Below are 17,642 nucleotides of genomic sequence, written 5' to 3' on the forward strand. Positions count from 1 at the left end.
TCAAGTCAGTTTTCTGACGAAATAGTATAGTGGGAAAGCTATAACTGGAGCGTGTAAAGAAATGAGGTTACGCATGCCTCTGCTGTGGCTGGGAACCCCCTCCCCCCTTTATAGGGCCATTGTAGCGTTTAGGCATACCTCCCAAGGTACGTACACACTTTCCCATATGTCCTATGAAAATATAGCTCAGAAAAGCGTTCTGCCATCATTCCCTAAGCAGTCATACCACTCCTTGACGTGACAGCCTGGAAGCTTCTGAAGTATGATTCACCTGCTTTGTGTCGGTAGCATCAACTCCCAAAAGGATATACTTAGTCAGATTGGGCATAACCAACTCGGAGCCGCTCGACCATGCACTGGTCCGCTCGGCTGTGCACTGGTCCATTCGATCATATCTCCAGTCCGCTCGGCCTCTTGTCTTCCTTGATCAGTCGTGCATGGCCCGCTCGGTGATACAACATTCGTCCGACCATAAGCTATCGCTCGACTGTGCACCTGGTCCGCTCGGATGTTTTTCCCAGATCACTCGGCCGAATCCGCTCGACCGAACCATGCTTAACTTTACCTTCCACATTGACTTGTCTCTTTGACTTTGATGTATCCTTGGTAGGGTGCCACGTCATTATCGGATCACTATATATTCTAATTTTTTCTTAGAAAATTCATTTTATAACAATTTTTTTAAAGATTTTTATTATTTAAATTTTTATAATGAATTATAAATTTACATTACTACTAAATTAAACTTTAACAAATAATTAAATTTTAATATTATATATATATATATATATTTATTTATTTATGACATTCAATTAACTTTAAATAATATAAAAATTATTAGGGATGATAATTTTTAACTTGACACAAAAATATGATCGAATATTAAAAAAAAAAAATAGGATAAAGTTTTATTAGGTTCGGGTTGATCTAATTGACATGATTAATAAATGGATCAGATTTATGTTAATTTGAAATGATCCGATTATAATCTGTGAATCCATTTTTAAATATTTTCAGATCAGGTTGAGTCGAATTTTGATTAAATTCAAGTTAAAATAAATATATTTTAATAAAATGAGTGTTTTCGGATATGATTCATGATGAATATATTTTTATAAATGGATCATTTCAGATGAGATCGAATTTAAATTGTGAATCATTTCAGATTAAATTCAGATCAAATATATAGATAAATAAATCAGATTCAATTCAGATGAATAATTTAATTAAAATATTAATCAGATTAAATTTAGATTTTAATATTTCAATCTATCAATCCGTCAATCTCCTGCCAATCTGAACCGACCTGAATTACCATCCTGAAAATTATATTAAGTATTGGAGCAACGTGGATGCCATCCACCTTGATGCCATCAATGAAGGGGGACATTGATAATCTACGGTAGAAATGGACGATGATTAAGAACCGACGGTTGTGATGAAATGCTAGCATGAAAAATTAAATTTGTACTATTCTTTCAGTTTCCCATCATTTTTTTTCGATTAACTGATTAAGATATTCCTTGTGTATTTTAATTTTTTTAATCAGATAAATAAAAATATTTTTCTAATCCTAAAATTTAATAATATTATTTATTTTACAAAAATCTGTGTAGATGAAACATCTCCGATTCAAAACATAACATTTACATTTTTATGACAACACTTCGGAATGCATACATTTATTATATTATTAATTGAGTGATTCAATTGTTTGTTTTTGTGGAATATATATAAATTTGTGAAATTAAATGCTTAGAAATCTATTTCCAAATGTAAAATTATTTCACGAAGAGAATTGAAGTTGAAGGATTTCAGTGTTATATCAAAGCAGAATATTAAATATGATGTTGTATTATTAAATATTTCCTAAATTATAATTATTATTTTGCTTCTTTTCAATTTCAAATATTTAGAATTATTTTTTTCCATCTTAGATTCTCGTATATTTGTAACGAGTTAAATAAAGTCAAACTTTTTAAACTTGTTTGATTAAATTAATCGAACTGTTGAAATAATTATTCAAATTTGATTAGATTTATTTTTATGAATTTAAATTTAGTTCAAATTTTTAAAATTGACTTGAGTTTAATTCAATTTAGATGTTATTAAACTTTAAAATCTAGCTTGTCTAATTGTTAAACTTATTTAATATTATAAATCTATTTATTTTTATCTCTTTATAAATTCGATAAGAATCTTATTAAACTATTATTCATATGATTTATTCATAAATAATTTATAATTTTTATTTAGAAGTTGAATACATATATAATTTATTTTTATTTAATTTAATAAATTGTTTAAATTAATTTATTTAATTATCTTTGTATCTATTAAATGACCATAAATAAATTTTTATTAATATTATTTATAAATATTATTCATGAATATTAGTTATAAATATTAATAAATTATATATATATATATATATATATATATATATATATATATATAATAAAAATAAATAAATGTTTATTAAGTCTAACATCAAATTTGTTTATGGTTTCTAGTTTTATCCTTCCGGACATTATTTTTTTACTCGTTTAATCACGCTTCGTCTCTTCGACGACGCCTACGAAATTCCGTTTTTTAATCTCTTCGCTAGGGTTTCGTCTTCGCCATGGCGGAGGTCATGGATGCGCCCTCCGAGGCCCTTGATCGACACCGGGATAGCCAGCCGGAAAACACGCGTAGCAGATCCACCTCCCCTCTTCTCCCGCCGCCGCCTCCGAGGAAGAGCGATTTAGATTCCAGGGAGAGGATAGATGGCCCACAAGATGACCGTGACTGCTATCCGCCTCTTCTCCCGCCGCCTCCGTCTGGAGCTCCTAAGGACGAAAGGGACCGAGAGTATCGCCGCAGGAGTAGCCCCAGCCCTCCTTCGTACCGTGATCGCAGGCGCTCGCCTCCGCGACGGTCCCCTCCTCATCGGGGGTCGTTTAAAAGAGCAAGGAGGGATGACGGTGGATATGATCGTCGTCGCGGTAGCCCTAGAGGAGGTTATGGACTGGATGACAGAAGGTGAAGTTGAACTGTGTGATATCGCGAGATTCAGTGCATTTTTTTTTTAAGTTGCTTATTTGCTTACAATTCTAGGTATGGATATGATTATGGCGTTGGATATGAACGGGGTGGAGGAAGATACGGAGATGAGAGGTCTCATGGCCGTTATCTAAATCGTTCACCGGGTAATCATGATTCATGAATTGATACATAATTTAATGGATTTAACTAAAAGGTTCCCTTCTAAGTCCTAAATATGCATTCTTTTGGACTATCCACTTTGCGCTATTCTTTCTTTCTGGACCTGATTGAGGTAAAGTTTCAGCGATTTTGTTAGTGTCTGTTCTATTGGCTATCAGCATATAAAAAGTATGAGCTAAAATGATCCTTCTCGGGGTAGTTGTGTCATGACTTGAGTTTCATTATGACAACAAAATTGCCACACTTCATATGGTTCTTACATATAAAGGTTGATATGATGATGCATTGACAAACGTTCAAAAATTTATGCTATATATGATTTGCATAGTATTGTGTGGTAGCATAAAGAAAGAAGGTTTCATCATTGTTTGGTAGATAGGTTTGGTATTGAAAAAAAATATCATGGTCAACTTACAACTTTGAAATTATCACATTGTTTGAGATTGGAAATCGATGAAAGTGTAGATACCTAAACTTCATGTGCGCGCATCATGTTTTGTAAACTCATTGGATAAACAGACTTCTGATTGACTTTATGTTGAATTCAAAGATGACAGTATACATGACATTAAGTGTAAAATTCTTGTTCAATATTTGACATATTGTATTAATGTCAGTGATTGTGCATGTATCAATGGCTTACACACATACTAGCTATGCTAAATAAATTTCGTCTTTACTAATTCACTTTATCTTGTTGCATCAAAAAAGTTGAATTACTATGCCAAGATGCTGTGCTAATAATGCTGGTAATCTCATTAGTGTCAAGTGACTTTTTATGGGCTTTCTTGTGTATGCTTTTCAGATTGGCCTGATTCAGGACTTGGTGGCTATGTTGATGGCCCTGAGGTTACTCAGAGGTTTGCTCTTTTTGTTATTTTACAGTGCTTTCTAAATACCTGTATAACTGGTTTGAAGTTAATATAGGAATGCAGTCATGTGTTTCTTAGAAATGCTGCGCTTATTCTCTCAAGTTGATAGATTAAATTACTGATTTTATATCGGGAAGTTAAAACTTGAGACACTAGTGATTAGTACTTTTAGATGACTAAATAGTTATGCCTACATCTTATGTCAATATTCATATGCTGGTACCTGCGTTTTGTGTTCTATTCTTCTCAGTTTGTTGACTTTATCTTGTCTTCTTCAATGTTTGTTGACATAAATGTACAACAAACATTTAAGAGAGTTAGTATAATGAGTTATTCTATGAGCACCCTCATGATTTTATTCTTTTGATAATATAAATGACTAGTATAATAACCAACTGCCTTACTAGTCCCACTATTTTGGTTGGTTACCGATCTTATTACTCCATTGAACTCTCTGCAGGTAAAATGGGGTGAAATCTTCTAAGCTGGCTCTTTGGTGCTTTCTACTGTTTTTTTTTTTCTTACCCGATACCCTTATCTTCCTGTGACCAAGGCTCCCAAAATTGTTATTTAGATGCTTTGGAGGTGATGCAAATAGTGGGATTCATCATGTGGAGAAATTGATAAAATTTGCTAAAGTGAGAAGAATAGTATACACATGAATTGATTCAGGAAGGAAGTTGGGCTAGGAAAAAGAAATTATCTTATGAAAGGAGGAAATAGAATGCAGAACATATATTAGCACTTGTTTAAATTATGATAAATAAAGACAAAGAAAATGCCTTTTATATATACATTTGGCACTATACCGAGGTGTTTATGTGCTCTATTTATTATTATTATTATTATTTTTTTTTCATACTTTTCTTCCTTTCATTTCAATATGTATTCTCATTGTCAAGATATCTTTGATTTTTTTTTTCCTGAAGAGAACTGAATCTGTTTCTTGCTTTCCTATTTGCATTGGATATTCTTACAGGGGAGGTCTGATGTCATACAAACATTTTATTCAGGAACTCGAAGATGATATTTCACCTACCGAAGCTGAGCGCAGGTACATATCAAAAGGAAAATAATTAGCACTATTAAAAGTGAGATTTTGTGAAGCATTATCAGTGATGGCAATAATTGCTGAATCTCTAGGGTTTTTGTGGTTCAATATTGAATTGATTTTCATTTTTCATATTCTGTAGTTGTCAAGCTAGTATGATGGCATTAGCATATTCTGATCATGCAGGTATGAAGAATACAGATCTGAATACATCTCCACTCAGAAAAGAGCTTATTTTGAAGCTCACAAGGAAGAACAATGGTACAAAATGCTTATTATATAAATAATATTTTAAGATTCATATTGTTATACCTTTGCAGCTCATCATTGCTTTATGAACGAATGTTTTTGCGTATTTGTGTAGGCTGAAAGACAAATATCATCCAACTAACTTGGTTGCTGTGATTGAGAAGTAAGATTTGGTTTATGATTGGATTATCTTTCAAGGTTGTGTCAAGAGAAGAATTTCCTTCCTTTTTTCGTATGTTTCTGCAGTGTAACTCGGTGTTTGAAACTTTGCCACATTGGTCATGATTTTTGTTTATATATATTTTTTTTATCATGGCATCTTCAGTTTATTATTACAAACTGTATGCTGTTGCAGGAGGAAGGAACGAGCTAGATTTATAGCAAAGGAGTTCTTGCTTGATTTGCAGAGTGGGACACTTAACCTGTAATAGTTTTTTTTTCCTTCTTTCTCTCTCTTCCCCCCCAGTTCTCTTGTGTTTTTTTTTCCCCTGAAAGAATACTTATTCCATCAACATTTTCCAATGGTTAGTGGCCCTGGCCTAACAGCTCCCCCATTTAGCAAATCTGGGTATAGCAGCGAGCCAAACTCTGAAGATGAGTCAGACCCTAGTGGCAAAAGGAGAAGATACAATAGAGGAATGGCAAGAGAAAATGATCTGGTTTCTGATGCCCCAAAGGCTCACAAAGTGACCTCTGAGCCTCGGCGAATTCAAGTTGACATTGAACAAGCACAAGCCTTGGTTCGTAAACTTGACCTGGAGAAGAGTATCCAAGATAATATCCTCTCGAGTAGCAGCCATGATATGCTGGATGCAGAGAAATCTCATGGAGGATCTATGGGTCCAATCATTATTATACGCGGCCTCACGACTGTCAAGGGCCTTGAGGGTGTTGAACTTCTTGATACGTTGCTCACCTATTTATGGCGTGTCCATGGTCTGGATTACTATGGCATGTCTGAGACATCTGAACCAAATGGTCTTCGACATGTCAGAGCTGATCCTAAGACTGCTGATGGAAACGATGCTGGAGGTTCTGGCTGGGAGACGAAGCTGGATTCATTGTGGCAAGCACGATTGCAAGGCCAGGATCCCTTGGAAATTCTGACTGCCAAAGAGAAAATTGATGCAGTGGCTACTGAAGCCATAGATCCTTTGGTGAGAAAGATAAGAGATGAAAAATATGGTTGGAAGTATGGATGTGGAGCTAAAGGTTGCACTAAGCTTTTCCATGCTCCTGAATTTGTTCATAAGCATCTCCGTTTGAAACACCCTGACCTTGTTATTGATTTAACGTCAAAAGTTAGAGAGGAGCTTTATTTCCAAAATTATATGAAGTAAGCACATAGATTATTACTGTGCCTGAAAATTATTGTTTTTTTTTGTATGAACCTTTAATGACTAATTTTATCTCAATACAGTGATCCAAATGCACCTGGAGGTACACCTATAATGCAGCAGTCACAACCGGTATTTCTTTGTCGTAAACTGAACCAACGAACCTTTTTATCTTTTTTTTTGGTTCCCTGGCTAGTGTTATGGTCCCATATTAGATATTTAGTGAATGGTATTGTGTTACAGAGACCAACACGCATGCAGTATATGCACATGCTTTGGGTTTTCTTTTGGTGTTAGGATTTGGTGTTAGGATTCAGTGATTCACACTGCACCCTCATAAATCAGAAAAATAGAGTTGGATAATTTACTCCTATGAGTCAAAACAAAATCTATATATATGTATATTTTTTTTTTTAAAAGAAGAAATTCACCATAGAACTCAATGACAGAAGATATTCACACTGAGATTATCTGAATTATGACTTGTGCTTTTATTGCATTGACTCTCTTGTTTTATGCAGAAGGTGAAAATGCAAAGGCGTAGGCCTCCGTTAGATAATCGCCTGAGCGATGAACGTAGCAATCGCCGAGATTTTGACAGGCAGGATAGAGACGCTGACAGGCATGACAGGTTGGATAACTCATCTCGTGATGCCAATGGTGGCTCGGATGGCAGCCATCATGACAAGCCTTCATATGAAACTTACGCGGGACAAGGTGTACATGGAGCTCTTCCTTCGGATGTTCCTGCACCGCCTATCTTAGTTCCTGTTCCTGGTGCTGGGTTAGTCAGCAATCACCCTTGTTCGGTCCAAACTATAATACATTCAAACTTTGTCCAACTTTCTATCTTTCTTCAGGCAACTATAATACATTCAAACTTTGTCCAACTTTCTTTCTTCAGGCCACTAGGTCCTTTTGTCCCTGCCCCACCAGAGTTGGCAATGCGCATGATAAGGGAGGGTGGTGGACCGTCATCATTTGAACCTAATGGCGGCCCTCGTGGTAGGAAAGAAAGACTTGGTCCATCTCCAATTCTTCCTCTGCCCCCAGTGTTCCGACCAGATCCACGCCGCCTAAGAAGGTTTGTTGATCTACCCTTCATTTTTGCTACACCAATGTAAAATTTAGCTTCTAGCTTTTGAGTTTTAGTTATCTTGTTTGTGGAATGAATTTTTGTGCACTTCATTGTCACCTTGCTTGCAGCTACCGAGATCTTGATGCTCCGGAGGATGAAGTGACTGTTGTGGATTACAGGAGCTTGTAGAAAACTAAAACTTAGGAACATCCTATCGGCCACCTCTTATGGATGATGAGATTGTAGCTAGTCGACTACTTGCTTTCAGAAGAGCGCATTGCTCGTTGATATGCCCCTAGTCTGAACCATCGATCATATTTTGCATATTGCCTCCTTTCTTTTGTTTAACTTCATCAACGATAACTGCAAGTGGGAATTTTGATAATGTTCTTCCTTCTGTCACTTGTCTTTCTTCCAAGTGTAATTGAGAGAAATGGAATCCAAACAATATTTAATTGTTAGATTGATCAATTGGTCCAATGGGATGTTAAATAGGGAATTGATTTGAACAACCTAATTAATCAATGCTACTAAATCTTTATGTAATTAATTGATTAAAACGGTTTTCATGCTTTTTTTATGAGTTTATAATTGTTCATCGATGTATTAATCACTATTTCAAAGGTTAGTAGTGATTTATCACAATTAATGTCATTATATTTTTTAAATAATTTTATATATTTTGAAATTTAATCAAATATTGTAAAAAGTTGTGATAATACACCATAATCTTTGTCGAACCGTTTTCCCCTGCGTTTACTATCTACCGTACGATGTAGATACTCCATGCTCCTTATGGACCAATACAAACCCACTCAAATCCTTGCCCCAAACCACACTCCGGCGGCTATCGTGATGCACCCGATCCACACTCAATTCCGATGCCCAAATCCCTCGGCGCTCTCCTTCTCTCGCGCCCCACTCTACTCCCTCTCCGTCCGTGCTGCCAACTCCGTCTCCGCCAGGCCGAGGAGGAAAGCCTCAGCCGCCAAGAGCGGCGACGCGGTCGAGGAGGCGTCGCTGCTCGTTCGCCAGATCCTACGGAAGTCCGGAGACCGGAATGAACCCGTGGTGGTCACGCTTAGCAAGTTCGTGAGGATCATCCGCACCGAGCACTGCTTCCTGCTCTTCGAGGAACTCGGGAAGCGCGACCTCTGGCTCCAGTGTTTAGAGGTGATTCTTCCTTTTGGATCAAATCCTGATTACTCCGATCCATTCAGCATCAGTTTTTTTTTTTTTTAAATAAAGCTAATCCACGGTTGATTTGATAGATAGTATTATAATCTATAGATTTTACCATAGAATAGTATATTTTAATCTTTTGGGGAGTTTATGTACATAGATTCTGTGTTTACCTCTTATCACTTGTTGTCGATTATACTGCTGTTTGTCTGGTGAAATATTTTTCGAAACTGCATTAAGTATCTTATTTTTTATAAAGTTTTTGTTGGTTATAGATTTTGTGGTGGAATATTGCTATTGCATTCCATAGGCAAAGTATGGGTAGTAAATGACTGAGATTTGGGAATGCTTCGCCAATTAGTAGACAGGGAAGTAACTGTCACTTTTTGGGGGGAGGAGAAACATCCACAGCCTGTTTACAAAAGCCGCAAACAGAGAAAAACAGCTTTAAGATGCTTATTATTCCCTAATATATAATAAAAGCATAATAATAATGGTAATTAACATAAATGGAAAATGCATACATGATTGTATTACGGTGAATGGACAAAAAAATTTAAGGTGGATCAGAAAATATTGGGAGACAAATTTGAAAGTGATCAAACCAATTTAGGTTGGTGGATTAGAGAAATTAAGAATAATCGGTTTCTTTTAACAATGAGGACAAGTGATCTTTCTCTCTTCTTTTTTTTTGGGGGGGGGATCAGTAGTAATTTTGTTTGACACTACTTACAATTCATTGAAGCAGCACTATAAAATAGTCAATTTTTTCTACTAGTTCAAGAAATTTCACATTATAGGATAGGACAACACTGTAATTTATGAAGCCTTGAAGCTCAGTAAATTATGTTATTTTCTTGATGAGACTATAGAATTTGGAGAATAATATAATATCATAATAGTTACCAAAACAATTGGCTTGAGTACAATCGCTTACAAGTATATTTATTTACCAATGTGCTACAATGATCATTTTGGGGGGTCACTGTAGGAGCAATGTAGGAGTCGGTTAGCATTTCTGCCAATATCTATAAAGGTTACATGGTCATTTTGATAACCTGCAAATGTCGTGTCATTTGCTAGAAGTGTTCATGCTGGGAAAAAAGTCTGTGGCATGTTTTCTCATCATCTTGAATTCCTTGAGTTTCTAGCAATAATTTTTTTGATTGGAACCACTAATTTCTTTTTTCAACATACAATTTGCTATGAATTATGCTTTACTTTCTGCGGCTGACTAATTGCCAATACATTCATAATAGTACCATTATAACCATAAGCTTTAGTATGTGCTTCCTTTCTTTCTCTTTACTACTGGTGCATTTTTGTTGAGTTAGTATTGAAGGGTCAACATCTTTATATGCTCAACATTGGGTTCCCTATAATTAGGTCTTTAGATGGATGCAGAAGCAACGATGGTATATTGCTGATAATGGTATCTACTCAAAATTAATATCTGTGATGGGTAAAAAAGGGCAGACAAGAATGGCCATGTGGCTTTTCTCAGAGATGCGAAATAGTGGATGCAGGCCAGACACTTCTGTGTACAATGCATTGATCACGGCCCATCTTCATTCACGAGATAAATCCAAGGCCTTGGCAAAAGCTATAGGATACTTTGAGAAAATGAAAGGAATTGAGCGGTGCCGACCAAATATTGTTACTTACAACATCCTTTTAAGAGCATTTGCTCTAGCTGGGGATGTGAAGCAAGTTGAGACATTGTTCAAAGATCTTGAGCAAAGTATCGTCTTTCCTGATATCTACACATACAATGGTGTCATGGATGCGTATGGAAAGAACGGGATGCTCAAACAAATGGAGGCTGTACTTTTGCTCATGAAAAGCAATCAGTGCAAGCCAGATTCAATTACCTTCAATCTCCTTATTGATGCATATGGACGACAACAAGCATTCGAGAAAATGGAGCAAGTATTTAGAAGCTTGTTGCGTTCAAAGGCGAAGCCTACACTTCCTACATTTAATTCAATGATAACTAACTATGGTAAAGCTCGACTCAAAGATAAAGCAGAAAATGTTTTGAAGAAGATGGCTGATTTGGGTTTCAAACCAAGTTATATCACCTATGAGTGCCTCATTACAATGTATGGATATTGCGATTGTGTCTCAAAAGCTAGGGATATTTTTAATGAGATGATAAATACACAAAAGGAGGTGCAGATTTCGACTCTGAACTCTATGCTTGAAGCATATTGCCAAAATGGTTTGCCCAATGAAGCCGATCAGCTATTGGATTATGCAATTGAAAGGGAATTGGTTCCAAATGCTTCAACTTATAAATTACTTTACAGGGCCTATGCGAAAGCTAACATGAAAGAGCTTATTAATAATTTGCTACAGCGGATGGATGCTCAGGGTATTGTTCCAAACAAGAAGTTCTTTTTGGAGGCTTTAGAAGCATTTGGTTCTGAAACAATACATGAAGCTAGTATAACAGATACTTCAAATGCTCAGCTAGTTAAATCCTAGATGTCTTCAGTCATTAAGAATTAGCCTAATTTCTTGTGAGTGTTTCTTGCAAGCCAAAAGGCAATATTGGTAGGAATTCAGTTTATAAAACTATATCATTCTGCTTCAATGGTGATGGTTGTTTCTGTCAGAATCGGTTTATTACACCTTAAAAATTGCCATCAAGTCTACTTTACGATGTTCAAAACACAAGTGGAGGACAGAGAATAGAGTTGTTTTACAAAATACTAAATAAAAAGTTTGTTCATCTTTTTCAATCTTATACTCCCAGCCAGCAGATGGAACTCTTTGATAGTTTTGATTCTGTGGTGGATTTTCTTTATCAATTTCACAACCCTATCAGAGCAGCAATGATAGCTTATCAAAATCAGAAGCATCATCAAGAAGAAATGCATGCTATTCAAATACTTCTCAAAGAATAAAAAATTTAGAACTCTCCGGGCAAAAGTTAACTGTAGCAAAGAAAAGGAGTTTGGTCAAGCTTTATCGATCACATCACATTAATCTTTTTTTTTTTTTTTTTTTTTTTTTTGCAAGTTGGAGGAGTCCCAACAGGTACAGTAGCCTAATTTCTTGTGAGTGTTTCTTGAATGACCCATGGAATGTTCATCATGATCAAGCCCAATTGGACTGATCAACTGTCGAGTTACATCTCTAGCTTCTCTCTGAGATTGCAACTCAGAGTTTGTTATTGGTGATGGTACTCCTGCTCTGCTGTCCGAGCTAGCATGGCTCGAAGCAATAGAAAGTTCTTCCTCTTCGACTTGAACTAGTGAAGAGGTCAAGCTAGGAACCATCTGATCCTGATATCGTCTCCTGCCCTGAATGTTGTGCCTAAGTTGTTCGTGTTCCACTTCCATATTTATATGTGGCAATTATGACGAGTCACTGAGTCAGGGGCGGAGCTAGGCCCCTTATAACAAATGGGGTAATGAATGTCATTGTTGATTATGAAGTTGGTGAACTTTTGATCCTCAATGATCTGATACAAATATAAATAGAAGTTACACTAATGAGTATAGAAAATTTTGATAAATTTGTGCAGTAGTAGAGATCTTTAACGGTTCAACTACCTAAGATTCCTTTAAAAAAAATCAGGGTTTCGCCATGAAAATGGGAACAAAACAAGATATATAAGGATTACGTTAAACATCAAGTGTTAGGAAAAAAATGGTTAGTGAAAGAATAGAATTAGCACTATAAAATAAAACCTTAGTATCGTCATCTATGACATAGTTACAGCAATTCTGGGTCCTGGGACATGTAAAAGGACCAAGTAAGATATTCTGAACTGATGATAAGCGAAAAACAAGCATCAAAATGAGAAGAAATATTTTTAGCTGAAAATCTTAGATAGTTACAAATATGACGGTGTCCACAAATGTAATCACATTATTTATATATATATATATATATATATATATATATATATATATTACCTTTTGGTGGACTTAGTAATCCAGTTTAAGTCCTAGTTCAACAAAAGTAACAACACAATTGTTCAAGCAGAGTAGAGCAGAAAAATAGATAACTGTCGTCCTGTACAATAAGGGGGCAATCACAAAACACAGAAGTCAGTGAAGATTTCTATTTTCTAGTGACGACACCTGCCAAGGAGAAGAATGCGAGAGGAAAATAGATGATTTGTATCCAAAAAGATGAAGCATCATTCACCATGTCATAGTACAATTCTGCAACTTAATTGATTAAGCAACTAAACCCACATGAAGATTTGGTTCATTGTATCACACAATGTAAAATAGCAATTCTGAATCTCAAAATAGAATTTGTGAACCAATTTGGTGATGGATATGAATCTAATAAATTCAATTGGGAAAGAATTGGACAAAGTAAGCTAGTTATATAGTGGTAAAAACAAAGTAAATAAGCTAGTTGGGAAATTTCTGACCTTGAACATATTTTGCAAGAATTTGCATATAACGGAAGATAAATAGCTTTGTATGTGATTCTATTAGATACAGAAGGTAAGTTAAAGAAAAGAAGGAAGCGCCTTAATAACATGATTAGTAGAAACGACAACTCTCAATTGTTATTTTCTTGCATAGATCAAAGAAAATCAGTTGGAAAATTAAGTAAAGGGTTAAGTTCCTGTATTTAACAGCAGCCGCAGTATAAAAGTTTTTGTAGGGTTAAAAGGCCTTACAATAAGCTTCTAGCCATATCTGAAATTTGAATGACTTAACAGACACAATACACAGAATTTTTATTTGTCCAGAATTGCGAAGCTAGGCCCCTTATAACAAGTAGAGCAAAATATTTAAAGCACAATATATTATACAAAAATTACATAACAAAATATTTTACAAGAATTTCCTACGAGTACACATATTTTGAAAACGACATAATATTAATTCATTGTCAATTGTATCAAAAACTTCTTTTTCAATAAAAGTAACCAAACAATCATTCATCCACCGATCTCCCATTCGATTTCGAAGTCGATTTTTCACAATCTTCATAGCAGAAAATGCCCTTTCCACAGTTGCTGTAGCCACTGGTAACACAAGTGCAAGCTTAATAGGCTTATATACCAATGGATATACAATATGTCTTCTTGTTTCAACTAATTCTCTCGCAAGACTTCCTATTCCTTTCAAATTTGCAAACTCTTTACTGGAGTTCATATCCATAAAATAATTATCAAGCTGATTACCTAATGCCAGAATCTTAACTGATGAAAAATCTACAGGATAAAACTTAGCAAATTGAAGCAACTTTTCCTTGTCAAAAGCAGAAAAAAAATTTCTGGACTAAGACATTCCATACAAAGAAGCAATTCGGTATTTACTTCTGTAAATCGATCATTAAGCTCTTAAAGTTGTATATCCAAGACTTCATAAAATAAACTAACCTTGTAGTAGTGTAAATTGGTAACAACTGGAGATTTACGTCTTGATCTACCCTTGAGAACACGAACTTCATTCATGTCTGGAATTACAATATCATGGCAATTACAAAATATCATTACTTCATTCAATAAATCATCCCAACCATTATCTCTCAACAATTGCAATATCTTTTTTTAGATTTTAACTTGTATCATGACATTGACAATATTTTGATTCTTTCTCTGCAAAATCTGGGAAAGTTCATTTGTAACACCCAAAATGCTCTTCAGTAAATGCAAAGTGAAAGCAAAATCAAATGTTTCTAAAGAATCCAAAAGACCAGCAGCTTCAACCTTTTGTTCTGAATGAGAACCATCTTCCACTACATATTCTAAAACATCAAGAACAGTGGAAAAATACACAATTAAACTCATCAATGTGCCATAATGTGAACCTCAACGAGTATCACCAGCTTTTTTGAGCCCAGATTCTTGATTTAAGCCACGACCACTAAAAATTTCTCCATTTCCAAGTGCTTTTTTAACTTCAGCTATTCGTTTCTCTCGAAAGATATCTTGTCTTTTACATGAACCTTCAACTACTTTAACTACAATAGCAACCAAATTAAAGAGAGAAGCAACTTGGAGATGATTTTTTGCTACTGCAACAATAGTAAGCTGCAGTTGATGTGCAAAACAATGAACATAATATGCAAAAGGATTGTCTTTCAAAATCAAACTTTTGAGCACGTTAAACTCTCCTCGCATATTACTTGCACCATCATATCCTTGTCCTCTAATTCTAGCTATACTCAATCCATAATATGAAAGTAGTGATTCTATAGCTTTTTTGAGTGACAGAGAAGAAGTATCATCAACATGAACAATCCCAATAAAACGTTCAACAACAATGCCTCTCAAATTTACATAACGTAAAGCAATATTCATTTGTTCTTTATCTGATATATCGCGTGATTCATCAACTAATATGGCAAACACTTCATCTCCAAGTTCATTCAATATGACATATGTAGTCTTAAGACTAGCAGCATTTACAATATCTTTTTGAATTTCAGGAGAAGTTAATTGATTATTTTCAGGAGCATTTTGTAAAACTACATTCTTTATCTCTTCGTTATGATCTGCAACGAATTTCAAAAGTTCAAGAAAATTACCTTGATTAAATGAACTTTCAGATTCATTATTCCCCCGAAAAGCTAACCCCTGGCATAACAAAAATAATATGCAATCAACTGAAGCAGTTAACCTGACTCTATAAAGATTGTGAGCTTGCTCTGTTTGCCTGGTGAGAGCAACTTCAATGTGTTGACTTTCTTTCATCAAATCTACACATTTCTGCCAAGCTTGATTATGTGCGCTATTTGAACTTCCAACATATTTAACAAAAATCTCTTTTTTTTTCAATTAGTAAACCCAACTGAAGTAAATGAATCTCCACCTACTTGTTTTCCAAAATCTGGTCTGAATAAGTAGCAACACAAATAGAATGCAACATCGTTACTTATGCTATATTCTAACCAATTTCCAAATTCATTAAACCAAGATGGACAAAATCTTCTTGATGCTTTACCAATTTTTCTTTGTGGAAAATTATGATTGCGAGGCTGACAAGGTCCTTTCTACAAGTAAGCTCTTCTCACTTTTTCCCGATCATTAGGATCATAGTTTGAAATCTTTACCCATAACCCAGGATCTGATTGAAGATCATCCAAATTGATTTCAACTCGAGATTTTTTTAAGGGAGTATGTTGTAACTCTAGATTACTTTTTTCTCTTTGACTTGTTTCTTCATTTACCATTGACTTTCTTTTAAGATATTTATCCATTCCTGTTAATGTTAAGAAGAAAAAGAAAATGTCATATGAACAATTATTTGTAAATTTTAATATAATTTACTTAACTTAAATGTAACCCTACAACAAAGAAGCTTCAGTAACAACTTAATGGCAACTGGAAAATTGCAACAACAGCTGACACTAATCGTCCACCACTTATTTTTTCTGCTCATTTATTCACCTCAAGTCCTCAACTGTCTAGTAAATGCAACATCGTAAGCCTATATGATAAGGAAGTTCCTCTACAAGATTAAAATGTTAACTTATTTTCTCAATTTGTATAATCGAGAATCTGATCAGTCAAGAAGTTCGCTTTCTTGGTCTTAAAAATGTGTTGTTTTACTGCATTGTGAGTTAACTAGTAAATTAGTAATGTAACTTATGTAAGGCCAATAATATTTAATCAACCAAAATTACTAAATAATAAGAGAAATCAGGGAATGGATTCCAACTTGCAAGCAGTAATAAGTGAAATAGGGGAAGATACCAGGCTACCAGCGGTCCTCGAAGTCTTGAATCCGGTGGACAAAGCAGTGGAAATTAGGGAATGACGTCCAACACAGTGGATGGTGGAGGCAAGCACAGTAGTGTCGTCGAATCCAACGAGTGGCGGCGGGGACAAGGCGGAGGGAAGTCGGCTATCGACACCGTAAAAGAGAGTCTTGTCGAGTCATCGATGACGATGAGATTTTGCTTGGAGAAGCTACGGAGGCGGCGGAGGGTAGAGACTAGAGAACCGGAGCGGAGGAAGAGGAGGGCGGAGAAAATCTCAGAGTCACCGTCGATGAAGATGGATAGGGATTAGGGGGTCGTCTAAGGGAGCACAGGCGGCGCGCAGTCGCGCAGGGAGAGGGCAGCGAGGAGGGAAATTCAGGACGAGGGTTGCAACTTGCGAGCCCTACTTTTATTTTTTACTGGGGCAAGATTGTAATTTTCTAATATCTATGGACATTTACAAAATATTGAGGTGGGGCAGTTGCCCCACCAATCATCAACATGGCTCCGCCCCTGCACCGAGTCCTTCCTTGATGCCATTCTTAAGCGCAACAGCTCTTGATGCAGCTTCTAGCTGCCACATCTCGGCGAGGGCCTCTTGCAGTCTGGCTTTGGCTGCATCAATTTCAACAATGGGAAAGGGTAGTTGAGTCCAATTGTTCAACTCCTGCAGCTTGGAGTACAAAATCAGGTGCGCCCAATGGATGGTGTATCCATTGAGTCGGTAGCCTTGTGAGCTCCGAGAGCCAGCGCCTCGCGTATTCTCCATTCGGATCACATTTGTAGCCTTCAATCTGTTGTTCAAACGAGAAGTGAGTCATTAGATAAAGAACCTTACCTTGGGAGGGAATTTCTAAACAAACAACTGTATTGTTTGGATTACAATTAAAGTCCTATGTTAGAAATACATGAAAAAGATCATGAGATTATAAGATGATAGATATCTTGATTGATATGAGATTATAAGATGATAGATATCT

At 35.7% G+C, this 17,642-nt stretch overlaps 2 protein-coding genes and 1 pseudogene across 3 annotated transcripts; 2 read left to right on the forward strand and 1 right to left on the reverse strand.

The window, feature by feature from the left end:
- Positions 1-2,533: 2,533 nt before the first annotated feature.
- LOC122014860 (serrate RNA effector molecule-like) lies at positions 2,534-8,265 on the forward strand. Its single transcript, XM_042571341.1, has 12 exons — positions 2,534-3,024; positions 3,100-3,191; positions 4,013-4,067; positions 5,059-5,133; positions 5,317-5,391; positions 5,495-5,542; positions 5,735-5,803; positions 5,909-6,715; positions 6,800-6,848; positions 7,238-7,500; positions 7,621-7,800; positions 7,923-8,265. The coding sequence occupies exons 1-12, from the start codon at positions 2,624-2,626 to the stop codon at positions 7,981-7,983; spliced, it is 2,175 nt and encodes a 724-aa protein (XP_042427275.1). The 5' UTR covers positions 2,534-2,623; the 3' UTR covers positions 7,984-8,265.
- Positions 8,266-8,578: 313 nt separating this feature from the next.
- On the forward strand, positions 8,579-11,720 carry LOC122017092 (pentatricopeptide repeat-containing protein PPR5 homolog, chloroplastic-like). 2 transcript variants are annotated; one of them, XM_042574590.1, is made up of 2 exons: positions 8,579-8,967; positions 10,363-11,720. In XM_042574590.1, the coding sequence occupies exons 1-2, from the start codon at positions 8,581-8,583 to the stop codon at positions 11,461-11,463; spliced, it is 1,488 nt and encodes a 495-aa protein (XP_042430524.1). In that variant the 5' UTR covers positions 8,579-8,580; the 3' UTR covers positions 11,464-11,720. The 2 variants fall into 2 exon arrangements, with proteins under 2 accessions (XP_042430524.1, XP_042430526.1); XM_042574592.1 differs by having other exon boundaries at positions 8,584-8,967; positions 10,381-11,720.
- A 2,167-nt stretch (positions 11,721-13,887) lies between these two features.
- Positions 13,888-16,158, reverse strand: LOC122013673 (annotated as a pseudogene).
- Between the last annotated feature and the right edge of the window lie 1,484 nt (positions 16,159-17,642).

This window comes from Zingiber officinale, chromosome 8B (genome assembly GCF_018446385.1).
Source record: "Zingiber officinale cultivar Zhangliang chromosome 8B, Zo_v1.1, whole genome shotgun sequence".
Classification (NCBI taxonomy): domain Eukaryota; kingdom Viridiplantae; phylum Streptophyta; class Magnoliopsida; order Zingiberales; family Zingiberaceae; genus Zingiber; species Zingiber officinale.